A 17085-nucleotide genomic window follows, 5' to 3' on the forward strand; every position below is an offset into this window, starting at 1 on the left:
AAATCAGCACCTCATCTAAGGTTATAAACTTCCAGACTCAGTAATTTATGGTTGCTAAACCTTAGAATCTTTTGTTTTGGCTTCTGGTTCATTGCACTGTATATACAGCAGGTACTACTGATATCCTAGTAATAAAATTGATTCCATTATCCCTCAACTAGTCAAAATAAATAGCTTTTTCCAGGCTAGGAGACCGTCAATAGAGCACATGGTGAACTGACCAGCTACAGGTTCTTCTCAGCTGTTCATACATTCCCTTTGGTTATCAGAAAACTGAGTCTATCATTCACCCCACAGGTAACCGCCCTATTCAATGCCTTACCAGGTATAGTTCTGGGATAGTCTTAATCTACAACATGCTCACAGTAGGATACATTCAAAGCAGAGTCATGGGAATATGAGGTTGAACAGATCAAACAGATAGTCCTATCAATACACAGGTGAATATTATCATTACAGGAACAAAATACTGACTTTCCCCTTTCTTGTCCCATAATTCTAAAAAGATCAGTGAGAGTTTCTAATCTCAAAGGCTGAAGGACTTCACTGGTATAAAGTTTAATTGACTTTCTTTCCCTTTTGCCTCTGTTTATCTTCCATATCAACTATTACAACAATATTGACATACATTGTCCTCCATATTCTGGCACTAAAAAGTACCTATTTCTCTTGGGACAATGGGACAGAATTTGCTGAAAGTGCCAGAAAAAAAGCACGTGGCTGACATTACCTGTGCTCTGGCAGTCTCCAAAAGTGTGAGAATTACTCTTTTAGATTCAAGACAGTTGTGGCAGGAGCAACAGCATAAAGCCATAATTTACAGAAGCCTCAGTCAGCATTGCAGTCTTGCCCAGTGTGGTGAGCTAACTTCCTATGCAGGCTTTACAAAAGCAGTCATAATATTAACAACAATAATAACAGACTTAACTAGTGAAAGCCAAACAGTGTTATCACCCCTATATCATGTGCTCTTCACCTCTGCATCTGGGCAGTATCAGCTGGGGAAAACAGTAAATCTCAAATCCAGTGGCTTTGAGTAGCTGGCAGCTCTTCTGTACTGCCTCCCAAAATAAATCATTTTGAGAACTGAGCAGTGTAGGGGAGACTGGGGATGGCCAAAATAATCCAGTATCATAGCCCTGTTTGCTAACAAAAAGGCAACTCACAAATATTATGCTGTATACATCTGCAAGGCTAAGGAACTTTTGCTACCAGAGAAAAAAAACAGGAAATCTAATTTCATCAGGTAACTATTAACAGCACTTCCACTGATACATCTGCTTTATATTTGGAAAAACCAGATGGGTTAGATTTGAACAAAGTGGGTAGATTCACAGTTTCAGTGGAAAACCAGGAATAGCTCAATGGCCTTAGCTGAGTGAAAAAGCACAAATGTGAAACTCAGTATGAAAAATCACCCAACAAGAGTCAAAAAGAGAGTGGAAAAAAGCCTCTCTAATTATATCAGCTGGAAGCATTGATTTCCACATGTCTTTGCTTTTCAGAGGAAACCTTTTGCAAGGCATTACCTTAAAAAGCTTCCTGGGAGAAAGGTTTACTACACGCACTTGTGTATACATCAAATCTGCAGCTCATCCAAAATGCCTCTTCTGAAGGTCAAATCAGGTGGACACCGGGGCGCATCCCCACAACCAGGAATGTGCATTTCCCAGGGAACGCCCTGTATGCGCGCTCTCACACGTGGCAAATTGCCCTGGGTGGGGTAGGGAAGGCTGGAGCCAGTATGTGGGCTGGGGCCTGTATTAAGGCCAGTACCTACCTTACCTGGGGTCCTGGGGACCATCTAGGGCTCCAGCAGTGGCTATGCGGGTGCATGGATCCTGGCCGGCAGCTGAAGCATGGCTCTGGCTAGCCAGACTGGTTTCGGGTGGTGCATGCTGCAACCACATGCACAGCCTCGCTTTTTTCTGGTGCAGGTTTTTTTGGTGTCAAAAAAACCTGCTGTGCTGCAAATCAGAAGCATGGCAAACACCTGCATGTGCGGTTTGTGTGATTTGTGGTGCCACAAATGTGTTTATGGTGCCACAAACTGCACATATGCGCTAGTCTGGACATGCCCCAGAAATCTATCCCCGTGGGGTTTTCTGATGCATTTCTACCTGGATCTGACACTTAAGTTGTAAGGTTCTTGGAGCAGGGACCTTGTATTCAGGTAGGTTTGTAAAGGGCTATAATATTCCTGCTCTGATGCAAGCCCCCCTTTCATTTAGGACTGCACTAAAGTTTTCAGCCCTCTGCAAACTCTGCATCAGTTTGTTTTCCATTACAAAAAAAGAAATACAGATTGCCTGGAAAGCATTATATAAGCCTGGGGCACTTTTGAGAATAACTATTATTGCCATGATTTTACAGAGCCTAATATTCTTGAGAGTTTCCAAGTAGGCTTTAAACACCTATGAGACATGTCCTAAAGAACAAAGAAACAGGGCGTCTTTGCAGGGTACTGAACACTCCTCGGAGGTGTTCAAAAGGAGATTGGACAGACACCTGGCTGGGGTCATCTGACCCCAGTACTCATTCCTGCCCAGGGCAGGGGGTCAGACTCAATGATCTATTAGGTCCCTTCCGACCCTACTAACTATGAAACTATGAAATTCCAAAGCTCAGTAGGGACCAGCTGACTTATTCCTTTCTTAGTCTGATGAGCAGGGATCTGGGTTTTGTCTCCCACGGAAAAACAGAGAAAAACAGATTTTGCCCTTTACCAGAAGAAAATGTGGATTTCTGATTTTAACAGAGAACCCTGTGGATTTTGCAGTTTTGCGATGGGCTCTCTGCAGGCGGGTAGAGTTCCAGCCTGCAGAGGGCTGAGGGGAACGGGAGGAGGGTGGTCAGGCAGGGGAAGGGACCTAGACACATCATCGAATCCGACCCCCCGCCATGGGCAGGAAGGAGCACTGGGGGCGGCAGGGGTCATAAGACCCCAGCCAGGTGCCTGTCCAGTCTCCTCTTGAAGATCTCCAGGGAAGGGGAGAGCACCACCTCTCTGGGGAGCCTATTCCAGGCTCTGGCCACCCTTACCGTGAAGTAGTTCTTTCTAATATCTAACCTAAACCTGTCCTCCCTCAGCTTGTGGCCATTGTTCCTGGTGACTCCAAGGGGAGCCCTGGTGAACAGACTTTCCCCGAGTCCCTGCTGCTGACCCCTGAAAAGTCCCTGCTGCTGGGTCTTGAAGACCCCCAGGGTAAGGGAGAGCACCACCTCCCTTGGGAGCCCACTCCAGACCTTGGCCCTCTAACTGTGAAGAAGTTCCTCCTAATGTCCAGTCTAAATCTGCTCTCTGCTAGCTTGTGGCCATTATTTCTTGTGACCCCCAGAGGCGCCTTGGTGAGTAGAGCCTCACCAATTCCCCTCCGTGCCCACCTGATGAATTTATGGGCAGCCACAAGGTCGCCTCTCACAGGTGAGTGGAGAGGGGGATTGAGGCCCCCATAGGGAGGGAGGGAATTGGGCAGGGCTGGGGCTGCTGCCCAGCCAGGCAGTGTGTGGGGCTTCGAGCCTGGGGCTTCAATGCACAGCCACAGGACTGGTTCCTTGCTGCTGCGTGCACTCCCAGTGGGGCAGGGCGGACCTGTGCCCCCTGGATCTGTATGCAGGGCAGGAGTGGGTGCAGGCTGCCCACTGTGAGCTCAGGCTCCCTGCCCTGCTGCCCTCCCCCAGGGCCTCTGCAGCCCAGCAGGTGTGACCCAGCGCTGCAGGGCACAGCAGGGTTGCGTGGGGATCTCCTTGCCACCGAGAGCTCTGCGCTACCCTGGCGACATCCCCTGCCCACATGACAGCAGAGGGACACAACCTCGCACCACTGCCCCTGCTCCTGCCGCAGGCACAGGGCATGCATCGCCAGGGCAGCGAGGAGCTTGCAGCGGCAAGGAGATCCCCACACAGCCCTGCTGCACCTGCTGGGCTGCAGAGGCCCCTGGGGAGGGCAGCTAGGTGGGAGCCTGAACCTGCAGCGGGAAGCCCATGCCTGCCCCCACCCCACACACAGATCTGGGGGGGGCATGGGTCAACCCTGCCCCCCTGGGAATGTGTGCAGAGGCAGGGAACCACCCCCCACTGCCTAAGCCCGCAGCAGGCAGCCAGCAGGCTGGGTGGGGAGGGGGGCTACGCTCTGCTGCAGCACCCATCGCCTTCTGCCAGGGGGCTGTGGACCCAGGTCCCTGGCCCTGTAGCCCTGGCAGCTGGGGGCCCCCTCCAGCAGGGCTGTGGGTGGGGGGCAAGGGGCACCAGCAGGGCCAGAAGAGCTGTGGGGGGAGAGTGAGGGGCCTTTCATTTTAATCATGGATTGGGGGGGGCGGGTTAAAAAATCAGAGAAACTGTGATTCTTTAATCAGAGAATTTGTGATCTTATATCAGGGAAAACCGGGATCCCCGCTGATGAGCAATGGAACTATTGATGAGCATTTGCTCACAGGAATAAGTAAATGGCTCACAATCTGGACCTCAAACCTAAGTTCCCTTTATAACCCACCTTACCCGTTCAGGAGGGGGAGTTGATTTTGACCTCTCACGACCTTTGCTGGATGCAGACGCTCCTGCCCGAGGGAGATAATCAGCTGACGCACATCTGCTGGTACAGCTTCCCTCTGTTTCCTTGACAGCAGACTTACATTTTTGAAGCACTGTCTCAGCAGCGGTAGAGCAGGCACTGTTTCTGTTGGTATACATCACTGGGGGAATACACGCAGAAGAGGAAAGAGAGAGATCTGGATATTTTTCTGGAGAGAACTGGCAGAAAGCTTCATTACTTTGATTTTTTCTGCTGCTATTTGGATTGGAAGTCTTGCACTCCGAAAACCACTGCGCATTTGAAGGCCTCTGCTGCAGGGGTGGCTTATAGGATGGGACAGGCTGTACGCTAGCTGGCCTTTGACTAATCTTCCGTTCCATGTACTCAATGAGTGCAGTATGCTGGATTTGCTTCAGCTCAGTCTTGGAAATATTTGAACTGGAAAGCACCCTCCCTCGGTTTTCAAGAGTTCTTTTTCTGGTGACTGCTGCCTCTTGTTCACTCATTTCATCTGACCTGGTCCCTGCATTTTCTTCCCTCCATGACATGCCATTATCTTTCTGTTCATCCAGTTGATTGAGCTTCTCTGGTTCAGAATAACACAGCTTCTTTTGCTCTTTCGTTATCCTCTTCCTGCCCCCCATTCGAGCAGTTTGTGGCCTCTTTGGTTCTTCATATTTGCCGCTGTATTCCAGAGACTCAGGAGGTGGAATCAGTTTGGCAGCTTCTTTTGCACTGGTTAATGAGAAAGATCTGAGATGTTCAATTGAAGGCCGTGAAGGTTTCTGCCTCAACCGTATAGGCAAGCTCATCTGTAAATCCTTTCTTTTGAAAGATGTTTCTCTTAGGACCTTTTTTTGAGCAACCTTAAGCTTTTCCCTGTAGTCATTCATGAAACTCTCATCCAGTGACGATGCAGGGCTTCCCAGAACTACATCATCAGTCTCGCTAATGGTGTCATTGCTCATGCACTGATGTTTGTGTTTGCTTTTTCGAAGCTGGTTACCTTCCCCCTGTATCTCTATAGGTTGTGTTGAGGCAGGACAGTGGCTTCTTGGAGATTTCTTTGGCAAACTCCCTGAATCCTCTTGTTGCCATTTCTGATTCTTGTGACTCAGAACATCAGTGTTTTTCCCACCAGAAAGGTAGTAAAGGAGGGGAGTTGTCTGCCTGTTAATCTTTTCACTGACAGCATCATCCTGAGGCTGACTTTCAAGCTTCTTCTGAAATTCAAGTTGATGTTTTGTATAACGAACAGGATTCAGGGTTTCTTCTTGCTTTGGGTTCATGGTAAGGTCAGGACTACTCTTATTCGTTTGCTTTTCTCTCTTGGCTCCATTTAAAAAATGGGAAGTGGAACCTTCATTTGGTCTGAAATACGATGTATTGTCGGCACCATCATAAAATGATTTGTGGCCCAAACCCAATTCCCCATGGTGAACGTGGTCTCTTTCTACATTATCCAAACTTTGGGACTGTAGTGGCTTCTGCACTGGAGTTTGTGGATTGAGAAGTGGTTCCCAAATGTCATTTTTGCTTGCTTCTTCAGAGCTGGAATGCTGATGCTTGTCCTCATAGCTGTTCACTTTCTTGGGTACATCCTCTTTTGGAATAGGACTGCCCATATATTTTAAGCCTGCTTTGCTCTCCAGCGCATCCTGATCCAAGTTTAAATGATCTTCAGCCCCGAAAAGGCACTGAATACAAGGAATCTGTCTCTCTCGTTGGCTGGATTCTGTCACTGTGCTTTGCAAATCTGCTCCTATGAAGGGTGACTTGTGTACACTGCAGGCATAAAAATATTGTTTGTTCTCTTGTGTATCATTAACAGCACTGATGTTGGTATGTAGTGGAAGAGAGGGCTTAGAGTTCATCTCCTCTGGAATTTTGTAAGCATGGACTGAATTATGAGCACAGGAAAGCTTTTGGGTATTTCCCAAAGAGTCAGATTTTAAATATTCTTGAAAAATGAAAGAGGAGGGCCTGGTATAAACATGCAGACTGTTTTTCTTTGTGATGTCTTGGGATGGACCCCACTCTTCACTTTCCTCTGTATTTAGCTCCTCATTTTTAGATCTAGATAACCAGTTTGTTATGGAATTGGAAGGGAGGAGGCCATTGCTAGTGTCCTGGGGAAAAGCAGCCAGTTGCACAATATTTTCAAAATGATTTCCCGAGTTAGATCTCCCCTTGGTAGCTTTATAGCTATCAAGTCGTGCTGGTGGGGAGGGTGGCTGAGACAGGGAAGAGGGAGGTCGAGCCAAAGGCAATGGTGGCTGATACAAAGTCCCATGAGTAGGAGTGCTTTGTCCATTGAGAGCAATGTTGTAAGAGTTATGATGACTACTCAGCTCCAGTGACTTGTACTTCAAATCAGAGTTTACTGCATTAGGATTATAAATACCTCTTACATATTCAGAATCCATATATGGCAACTGCTGCAAGGGCAGACAGCAGTGTTCGTTCCAGTACTGTGGAGCGTGATATTCTGGGACATTGGAACCCCCTGAGAAAGAGCTGTAGGCAGAGTCCACTTTTGCAGGAAGGTGTAAGAGGTGGTTTATGTTGCTGACGGACTTTGCTGGTGAGAGTCTGTTAGTATAGTCTGGTGGGGCCGCTGGCTCTAACCATTCTGCAGTTCTTCCAGCTTGCTTGAGGTTCCATCTTTCTATCTCATTCCCACATGAAGCCATGTCTGCTAACAACCAGCTCCTCCAGGAAATACATTCACATTACGTCTCCCCATCTGTCTCTCTGAAAGCACACTTCCTTCCATTTATTGCTGCGGGTCACATTTCACAAGTGGACTGACAGTCCTAGGGAAAAACAAACAGACACATGAATGTTTATTTGTTTCCAAGACTAGGTAATAGAGCAATGGGGACCAACCTTTTTGGCAGGCGAGTCACAAATTAGCCCACAGCCTCTCTAAATGCCACTTCAGTCCTGTTCCTCTGCCTTACCTGCTGCTCTGCTTCTGCTCCCTGCCACTGTGTTGCCTCTCCCCACCCTGATCTGCTGCATGCCAAACAAAGATGCTGCCCCTGCCACTTGTGACACACATGCCAGAGGTTGCCCAACCCTGTATTACAGCTTCAGCTGGTGCCAGTCACCATTGCTGCACCCAACTTGAAGTCAGTGGGGCTGTGCTGACTTAAGCTGGCTAAGGATATGGCCCTAATCTAGGGTGAGATATAAATCAACATAATAATAATAATCCTTAAGGGAAGTGGGGCTGTGGATTTACTATATAATTTTACATTCCTTGCACTTAACACACACAAGGCTCTATTCTGAGTACAGATAATATCTGACCTCTGAGAAAGAAGGAAATCTTGGATCCCAGTCTTTGTCTCACTATACTCGCAATACCTGGTGCCTGTTTCATGCTACTACCGCTGGAACAGGAAATGTCCTTCATTAGTTATTATCAAAGAGATGATCCAATAACCTGAATACCAGAGCAGGAGACAAGAATTCCTCGTTTGTAGTGGGGGCACAGTTTAACTTTTAACAAATAAATGTTCATGTCTGCAAAGTCCAACTCAAATGTGCGGTGTATGTATTCAGCACTGCATGCTAGCCATACTACCAGCATCTCAGACCTAACTTTTTTGTGTTCTAGTTCCTGTTGAATAAGTGCTGGGCTAAAGGGCTTTAAAAAAAATAAAGGTATTTATTCCTAAAAAGAATAAATTCAGGGACAGAATCCAACTAGATCTAGACAGGTTACTGAGGTGGGCGGATGAGAATAGGATGGGATTCAATGCAGACAAGTGCAAGGTGCTGCATCTAGGGAGAAGGAACCTGCAACACACCTATAGGCTGAGGAACACCCTTCTCATCAAAACAGTGGCTGAAAGGGATCTTGGAGTCATTGTTGACTCCAGGATGGACATGAGTCACAAATGCGAGGAAGCGGTCAGTAAGGCTAGCCACACCTTGTCGTGCATCTACACATGCATCACAAGCAGGTCCAGGGAGGTGATCCTTCCCCTCTATGCGGTGCTGGTCAGGCCGCAGTTGGGAGTGCTGTATCCAGTTCTGGGCGCTGCACTTCAAGAGGGATGTGGCTAACCTTGAGAGGGTCCAAGGGAGGGCCACTCGCATGGTCAGGAGGCAGCAGGCCAGGCCCTACGAAGATAGACTAAAGGGCCTGAATCTATTTAGCCTCCATAAGAGAAGACTGAGAGGAGATCTAGTGGCCATCTATAAACTCACCAGGGGGGACCAGAGGAAAATATCCTAGGTACCACCTGGGATGACAAGGAATAATGGCCACAGATTGATTGAGAGTAAATTCAGGCTTGATATCAGGAGGCATTACTTTACAGTTAGGGCTGCCAGGCTCTGGAATGGGCTCCCAAGGGAGGTGGTGCTCTCTCCTACTTTGGGGGTCTTCAAGAAGAGGTTGGATAGATATCTGGCTGGGGTATTATGATCCCAGCACTCGTTCCTGCCCAGGGCAGGGGGTCAGACTTGATGTTCTGTTCAGGTCCCTTCCGACCCTAGAAAATATTAAACTACAACTCTTGTGAATGGAGCAGCACCCCATTTCAAAAACTAGTTTATTTATTCCAGTGCTTACCTCCTTGCAGCAGGGCTGGGCAGCAGCCAGGCAGGGAGGAGCCAGAGCCTGCACTTACCTCCTCACACCTACTTAACTCTTCACATCTCATGGGACCCAACAAAAGATCTCATGGCACCCCAGGGTGCCCCAGCACCCTAGTTGAGAATCACTGGTCTAAGGTATTATCTATCAGGAGCTGTCTGTCTGATTAGCCAAACAGTATGGTCTTGCAGGAAGAAAAAGCAATGAATCATCTTTATTGGTGTAAATGTCACTCTCCATTTTCAGTAAGTAAAGCCCAGCTTTGTCTAGCCCATTAGACCCAATCAAACACAGGTGTTTTGTCAGTATCTAGGCCTCAAATAAGGATTTGCTTATGGACTGGCATGTCTCATGAGACTACTCACATGCTTAAGTGCTTTGCTGGATTAGGATCTAAGTTTCCTAAATAGGAGCTAACATTTTCAGAAATGACTAGTGAGTGATAGTTCCTCAGTTCAGATACTTTAAAGGTTTCCAGGGGGTGGCTGCTCCGCTCTTTCTGATATAGGGCCTCTTTAAGTGATCTCACATTGCACAGCACCCCAAACAACTCATCACTTTTGAAAGCCAGCACTGGGTATGGGGGGTTGCTTGTGTTTTTAAAAATATGGCAAGATGAAGTGATAAAATGTGTAACTGTCTCTTAAGAGTCAAGAAAAAATGATATGGAGAAAAGTGGGAAAGGAAAGGAGGGGAAAGGAAGAAGAGTCAATGGAGCAAGGGAGGAGTGCTACAGGGAGAAAAGTGATGTAGCTGGAAGTGAAGTGAGGGTGGGGAGTAAAAGAGGCACATGGAACTAAGGAGCTGCAGAGATGGGGGGGAAAGGACTTAGAGACAGGTTCAAAGGCAGAGAAGGAGAAGAAGAAAGACAAGAGAAGACAAGCAAGGAGAGAAGAGAAGGCAAGAAAGGAAAAGCTAGGATGAGGTTAAAAGGAGACGACTCAAAAAGAGGGGCCAGAAGGAAGTTGAAAGAATCCACAGATTAAGCTGTCTTTACCTAACCCCCATCTGGACAGCCACAAGAAAGATTCAGAAGTGACCCTGGAACCTCTTACAGCCTTGCAGTCTACGAGCTGGGGCAGTACTGTACCACACACATTCAGTGCCAATCTCTCTAGAACAGGGGTGGGCAATCATTTTGGGCGGAGAGCCACTTACCAAGTTTTGGCAAGCTGCCAAGGGCTGTATGGGTAGCCACACCCCTTGGCAGGTGCCCCACCCACTAGTTGCCATCTTGTGACTGGAAGTCCCGCCCACAACCCCTGACCTTTGCCACCAGAAGTCCCTCCTTGCCTCTGGAAGTACTCCTTTCAGCAAAGGTTTTGCCATGTCAGAACCAGAAAAATATCAAATTATAGTCTAAAAATCAAACATCTACAATATACATTAATTTGACTTCAAAAAATATTCCCATCCTGGTTTACATGCATTTGTGTAGTGTACAGATGTGATTGTATATAATTGCTTAAAATGAAGTCTTACTGTTGTATATTGTGTGGGGGGGTGGACACAGGCTTACGGGGGCTGTGGGTATGTGGGATAAGGGGATAGTGTGGGTATGTGCATGGGGGTCTTGGGGGTGTGGGGTGAGGGAGCATGTGGATGTGAATATGTGGGGCATGGGCAAGTATGGGGCTTGTGTGGGGGGATGTATGAGGGGAAGGGACGCTGGGGTATGTGAGGAGGTATGGGGGTTTGCATGTGTGTGAGGGGGGGTGTGGGTGCATGTATATGGTGGGGGTGTGCATGTGGGACTCACCTTACGAACACACACACACTGGGGTACCAGCACAGCCCCATGCTCCCCAGAGATGCAGCTGAGAGCCACATGGTTCTGGAGCAGGAAGGGGGCAGGAAGGCAGGGAAATGCCTGGGGGTGGGGGAGGGCTGGGCTGCTGCATTCCTTCTGAGGCTCCCCCTGGGTCCTACTGTCATCTTTGACAGGCAGCCAGGAGCAGATAAATATTTTATTAATTTTTTAGGGGCCCCACAGGCTGGATAAAATGGCCTGGCGGGCCGTATTTTGCCCACCCCTGCTCTAGAATATTGTCCAGATGCATGATTAGATGCTACCATTTCGTCTTATGCCAGAACAGTTTTCCAGTACAAAAAGGCCTCCTGTCCTCCAAACTGTCAGTACAGCACTCTTCATTTCCACTATGACTGTGATCTTGGTGTTACAAAGTTGGTTTTGTTCAAAGGGTTTATGTTGAGTAAATTATTTCAATACAATAATTCAAAACAAAACATATGAATTTACTGTTTAAGAGAAAACTGGTAGGTCATTCTGATAAAGGTCTCCACATAGAGAAGCAAATACCAATTTGTGCTCTCCTTGGTGAGTGTGATGAAAGCTGGTTGCTGCTTCAGCTAAACTTCCATGCTGATTATCTTCCAGCTCAAAAATATACATCCTGGGACATATCACCTAATAGATAGGGGAGAGACCACCAAAATCAAATGCCTAGGGCTTAATCCATCTCGACAGTAAACTGAGCTTTCGGTAGCAAGTCATACATCATAAGAAAAACAGGCAAATACTTCCAGCACTGTGATAGTAGGAGCCCCCTTGCACACATTCTGATGTAATGGAAAAGCAGGAGCAGGAATTCAGAGTTTGCGTACAATAAATGAACCATACGTGTGCGGCATAAATCTGCCATGCAGTTTAAAGCCAGCCTGTGTTTATAGGACCAGACATGCAGCTCTTGACATTTACACACCCTTCTATTATTATTTATGTTGCATAGGCACAAAGTTTAATAAGTGAAATCTCTGCAGGCAGCTTGCTCAGTAAACAGTAAAAGCACATAACTGATCTCCTCAAAAGCTAATGCAGGCACAGACCCCTTAGACAGTCACAGTACTAAAGCTTAATAAATGACTGCAGGTCTGGCAAAGTCCGGGAGGGACTTTCCAATGACCTGATTTGACACTTCCCCTTTCAAACCGTGTTAAAACTGATGATCACGGTGACGTTAGATTAGTTATCAAAATAAAAAGAACTAGATTCTTCAAAGCCTTCAGTGCCAGGTTACTGGATACTGAATCATTCTTTTGTGAGATGCAATTAATTCCAAATCCAGCCAAAGGGGTATATATTTTGTTATAAAAGGAAAGAGCTTCCCAGTCCCCAATTTAGTACATTTCCAATGGGGCTTATTAAAGCTGGAAGAGAAAGAAAGATTCACTGGTGCTGCTGCTGCTTGAACAAAAAAAGCTTCACATTCCTAGCTGGTGTCAAAGACAGTCCTGGTATCATTCCTTTTGAGCCACAGGCAGGGAGAGGTGGACAGAAGCCAACCAGAGGGGCAGCTAGAAGTTAATTTATAAAAGAAACTTGGACTTGTAAAGCACAGTAAACAAATTAACTACCTTCTGGGAAAATAAAACAGCAGCAGTGCAGAAGAGCAAGTTTTGCTAGACTCCTGGTGATAAAATCTTCGTTGTGCAAAATAAGACAAGCAAGAAATGGAATAAAAACACAACTACTTTTGAATCTGCCTAACCTAACTGACTTTTGGAGGAGGTCTCTCTCCTCCTTTGGGGACAACCTAAACAACAGCTACCAGTCTGAGGCTGAATAAAGGGGGCACCTTGTGAAAACACCAAGCAATGTTGGTTTACTAATGGCAAGACTTCAGTGTGGCATGACTGTGCTCACATTAAAAAAGTTCGGGGGGGGTGGTAAGGCCTGGAAAGCTGGTGAAGAGAGGAGCTTATGAAGCTACAAAGAGAGAGAAGTAGTCAGAAAGACACAAAGACAGACTGCTGGGGAAGTTAGGGCAGCAAAAACAAACAAGAACATCAAATCAGAAGGTAGTGCATTCACCTTCACACCAAAGTCATGTAAGGTAGAGGATTCAGGGAAGAGAACAACACAGTACCTCCCGAATCTGTAGTGCCAGTGGTTCACTGGGGAAGCCAACTGCAATTCCCTATGCCACTGTGACAGCTATAACAAGGCTGATGACATTTGTAAATGCTCAGGGGCTCCTTCAGGTTCAGGCCCTGCAGGAGAAGCCCTCCTTAGTAGACCCCAGCAGGTGGCTGTATCTTTATTTTTAACTGAAGTCATGTATCAGTGCATATTCTCCCACCTACTCTAGCTCTACCCTAAGTATTACTTGTCTAATATTACTATTATTAGACAGGACCTCAGCTTTGGCCGGTATCAATTGGCTTAGTTCCACTGAAATTACTGGAGCTATGCTGACCTGCAGTGAGAATTTGGCTTCAGCATTTGACAAATATGTGCAGAATCTGAATAGCAGTTGAGCTGTGGTTTATATAAATCTACGAAAATACCTTGCTGGATTCTAAAAGAAACAGCACTCAAGACCTGCCTTATCCAGTTTGTTTCAGTTCTTGGAACCTGGCCTGCTTGAAATTTATAGTGAGGTCAGTGACATAATGGAGGATTTCTATCCAAGGTTCCTGGTTTATTAAAAAAACAAAAACAAAAAAACCCACAAAACAAAAAACCACACATCAGAAAAGACGGGTTGGTTGCCCTAGAGAAACTGATATATAAGAACAACTGACATGGGAACATAAAGCCAGGGCTGAATAGGACACTGTACACATCTGGGCTGTTTTCTGTTTTAAGTTCCATCAGGTCATTTCACATCTTTGAAATGACAAGAAAATAATACGTGCACCTAGAGTGATGGAAGTTGTGTCCAAATACCTCCTCCAAAATGTAAATGATATGGTAATTGAAACACATCCTGAGAAAAGCCTCTTACATTGCTGGGGTCCCCCCCCCCAATCCTGAAACCAGAAACCTTAACCTGAAAGTGTTTTAAAGAATTAAGTGGAACCAAAACCCCTTTTCATAAGCAAAAAGGAAACATTCATTTACTTAAAACCCAACTGATGTTAAAAATGATGCCATTGTTTTCTTAAGCTGGTGGGTGGCTAAGTAGCTGCATGGAATGCTGTCTCTGGGTCTTAGAAATGTGCTGGCAACCTTGTAATACACGGCTCTGAAACAATGCAACATGCCTGGCAAGCAGGCCTTGTTCTGACTGCTATCCTCTGACAACAGAAGGAAATATGTTAGTTTAAGAGTATGCAGAACAGAAGATAGAGTAACATGCATTAATAATGTATTATTCAGAGAATTTGCAGAGAAACAAAAGTCACTAACCATTCAACGTACAAACAGAAAACAAGGCCAACTTGACTTCCAGGAGGTTATTTTCTAAGTTTTACGTAGTAGCTGAGATTATGACGTGTTTCGTCTGGGCTAAAAATATAAGTGATAGACTCCAGTTTGCCAATCTGAATGAATGAATGAGGTAAGCTGCATGTGTTACTGTCACGACACCCACTGAGAATACAACAGTGCAAGATTTTCCTCCAAAGCCTACTATGTTCACGAGAGGAAGTAGTACAGGTTCCAGTCCCCTGTCCCAATGCATAGTAGAGGTTTTCATGGACTATACTACTTCTATTAAAATATTAGCCACCATCTCAAACTCTGAGTTCAAGATGAGAGTGCTTCCGATGGCAGAGAGTCCTGAAATGCTACCAATTCAGTTCACAGGTCATTAGGGCTTTTTACATTTCTGGATGATTATCTCCAAACAGAGGGAGAACAGTGACTCTAGATTGCAGCCAATTAACAAGGACAAGTTACCCTTCCTCTAAGGACACGTTTTCTTCCTCCAGTAACTAACTTTTGTGTGAGGTGACCTTACTTGGGTTACACAGGGGGCTGGTAATGAATCTATTACCTCCTTTGGAGTCCTCTATGACACTGGTCCAAACCAGACAACTCCTGTTTGAGAAACAAAGGTATTTTCTTTATCATGACTCTAAATTAATTACTCCTGACAACCTAGGAAAAACAGACCCCCTTACACTAAACAAAGTATGCAGTTCTGTTGGTTGAATTACATTAGAAACTTGCAGGTGTAATCTGTCCATCAGTCATGCCTGAACCACTTAATAAATATGAAGTATGGTTCGAACCACTGGGATACATTTCATTTTAGGCTCATCCCTGTGGTCCATTTACATCTTGGATGTTCCAATTTTAGAAAAGGCCACATGCTTTTTTTAAAGGGAATAAGAGATGATTCAATAGCACTCAGTGTTCCCACAGTCGCTAATCAAGACCCTGGCACGCTGTGGGCACCATATAAAAACCTTAATTCCTGCATAATTAGCACCCTTAGGCAATTTGGCTAATTCCTGCACCATTTACAACAAAACCTGAATATATTGGGTCCTCAGTGAGTCACTCAATGGTAGGTAAAAGCTGTACAGCTGGATCTCATTTAGTGAAGTCAGTTTTTCCCTGCTGAACAATTATGTTCTGGACTAGTCCCGGCCCCCTTATTCACATTAGTAGTGCTACTGCTCCCCATTAGTAGCAAACTTCAGGATGAGGGCCCAATTCCTGTGGGGACCTGATCATGAGCCAGAATAGCAATCTGCGGTGCTATGCACTGCCATTTCGCTCCTCAGCACTACACACCCAGTTTCACGCTACATGAATTTACTCTAACCAGATCCCTCTGGCCGTATTGTTCAGGTTGTTTATAGCTCATTCTGTCATGTGATTGCTGTATTCCAGATGAATAAATAAATTGTTCAGGGATTTACAAGCACATCTGCATGAATTAAAATATTTTGAGCGGTTGATAAAGTACTTGGCCCACCTCTCAAATGCAGAAATGGCTTTCTTTGTAAGCTTGTGCAAAATGTCAGCTAAGTGTATGGGAGGCTCTTTAAATATAAAGAGCAAACTTAGCTTTATCACTGGTGCAGAGAGAACAGATTAAATGATTTAACAAATTGGACACTCTCCTTATCCTGCATCTCATTTGAAGAAGAAAACCAACCTGCTTTGGGGCCCAATCCTGCAAAGCATGAGCATGCTAAAGTCTCACTAAAGCCAAGAGTCAGCCCTCTCAAAGGGACCCGGCTGCATTCAGCTTTGGCAAGCCTTGTGCAGTCATGTACAGATGCTCAGGCCTTGATTGCGTTAACCAGGGGCAATTTAGAAATCATGAAAGGAGACTTCTAACAGATTCTGCAACCCCAGCTGACAAATTGTTGTCACCACATCTAATTCTCTCTCTCCTTCCTTCCAGCAATTAAATACTTAATATTTTAAACAGAAATCCAGTGCTTCATTAATCAAGTAGCCACACTTTTTCAAAGAATGAGTTATCGGAGAGAAGGAAAAAGCAGCTCTTTAAAATAAGAGCAATTATTCCAAACAATAAGTAACCAATCCAGTTCAGCAGTTACGTTAAATAAATTCCAATTCCAGCCATATTTGGCCCCCTCTCTTTATAAGCTTATTGACTTTAAGACCAGCTGTGTCAACCTCAGTACAAATAACAAATGTAAGTTTAATGCAATCAAAGTGATTAGGGAAAAAATCTACATTGCAGCCAATGGGCATAAGTCTTCTCTCACCCTAAGCTAAAACAATGGTAAGTTTTGGCTTCAGTAGAATTGCACTTAATCTATATCACTATGAGAACAGAATCAGGCCCATGACTCCAATGATTAGGACAGGCTTACTGCAACTGAGGAGTTACAGCTTATTTTTCAGCTATCCAGACGTTCATTGTACTGTACTGCTACACAAAACTGAGCAATGTGGAAGACAACTGCCAATATTTTTTTTATTACAAATAATCCCAAGTAACCTCAATACCTATTGGGTGTGTCAGCAAGGTGTGACGCAGAACTTTCTAGAGACATCTAGGCTGCATTTAAGGTTTTTGAACAAACCTGCTCAGGTAGTGGAAGCAAAGCGCTCCACCCAAGCTCCGACCTCCTGCTCTAAGCTTTGCACAATTCTACACTAGCTCTACTAGTGCCAGTACTGGAAACAGTTACCAGGTACCCAGAGTATAGATATCTCCACTGCAGCACTGCATTGTGCCATGTAGATGGACCCAGTATCCAGCAAGTA

At 45.5% G+C, this 17085-nt stretch overlaps 1 protein-coding gene across 4 annotated transcripts in view; it reads right to left on the reverse strand.

Annotated features, from left to right (window-relative positions):
- SHROOM1 (shroom family member 1) overlaps positions 1 to 17085 on the reverse strand; it is a 77910-nt gene that overhangs the window by 19914 nt on the left and 40911 nt on the right. For all 4 annotated transcript variants that reach the window (XM_090065060.1, XM_090065061.1, XM_090065062.1 and 1 more), the window contains one exon: positions 4498 to 7347. In XM_090065060.1, coding sequence (XP_089921186.1) covers positions 4498 to 7224 — 2727 coding nt within the window. In that variant the 5' untranslated portion in view covers positions 7225 to 7347. The remainder of the gene's footprint in view (positions 1 to 4497; positions 7348 to 17085) is intronic.

Source organism: Crocodylus siamensis, chromosome 10 (genome assembly GCF_052110815.1).
Source record: "Crocodylus siamensis isolate JL-2025a chromosome 10, ASM5211081v1, whole genome shotgun sequence".
Taxonomy (NCBI): domain Eukaryota; kingdom Metazoa; phylum Chordata; order Crocodylia; family Crocodylidae; genus Crocodylus; species Crocodylus siamensis.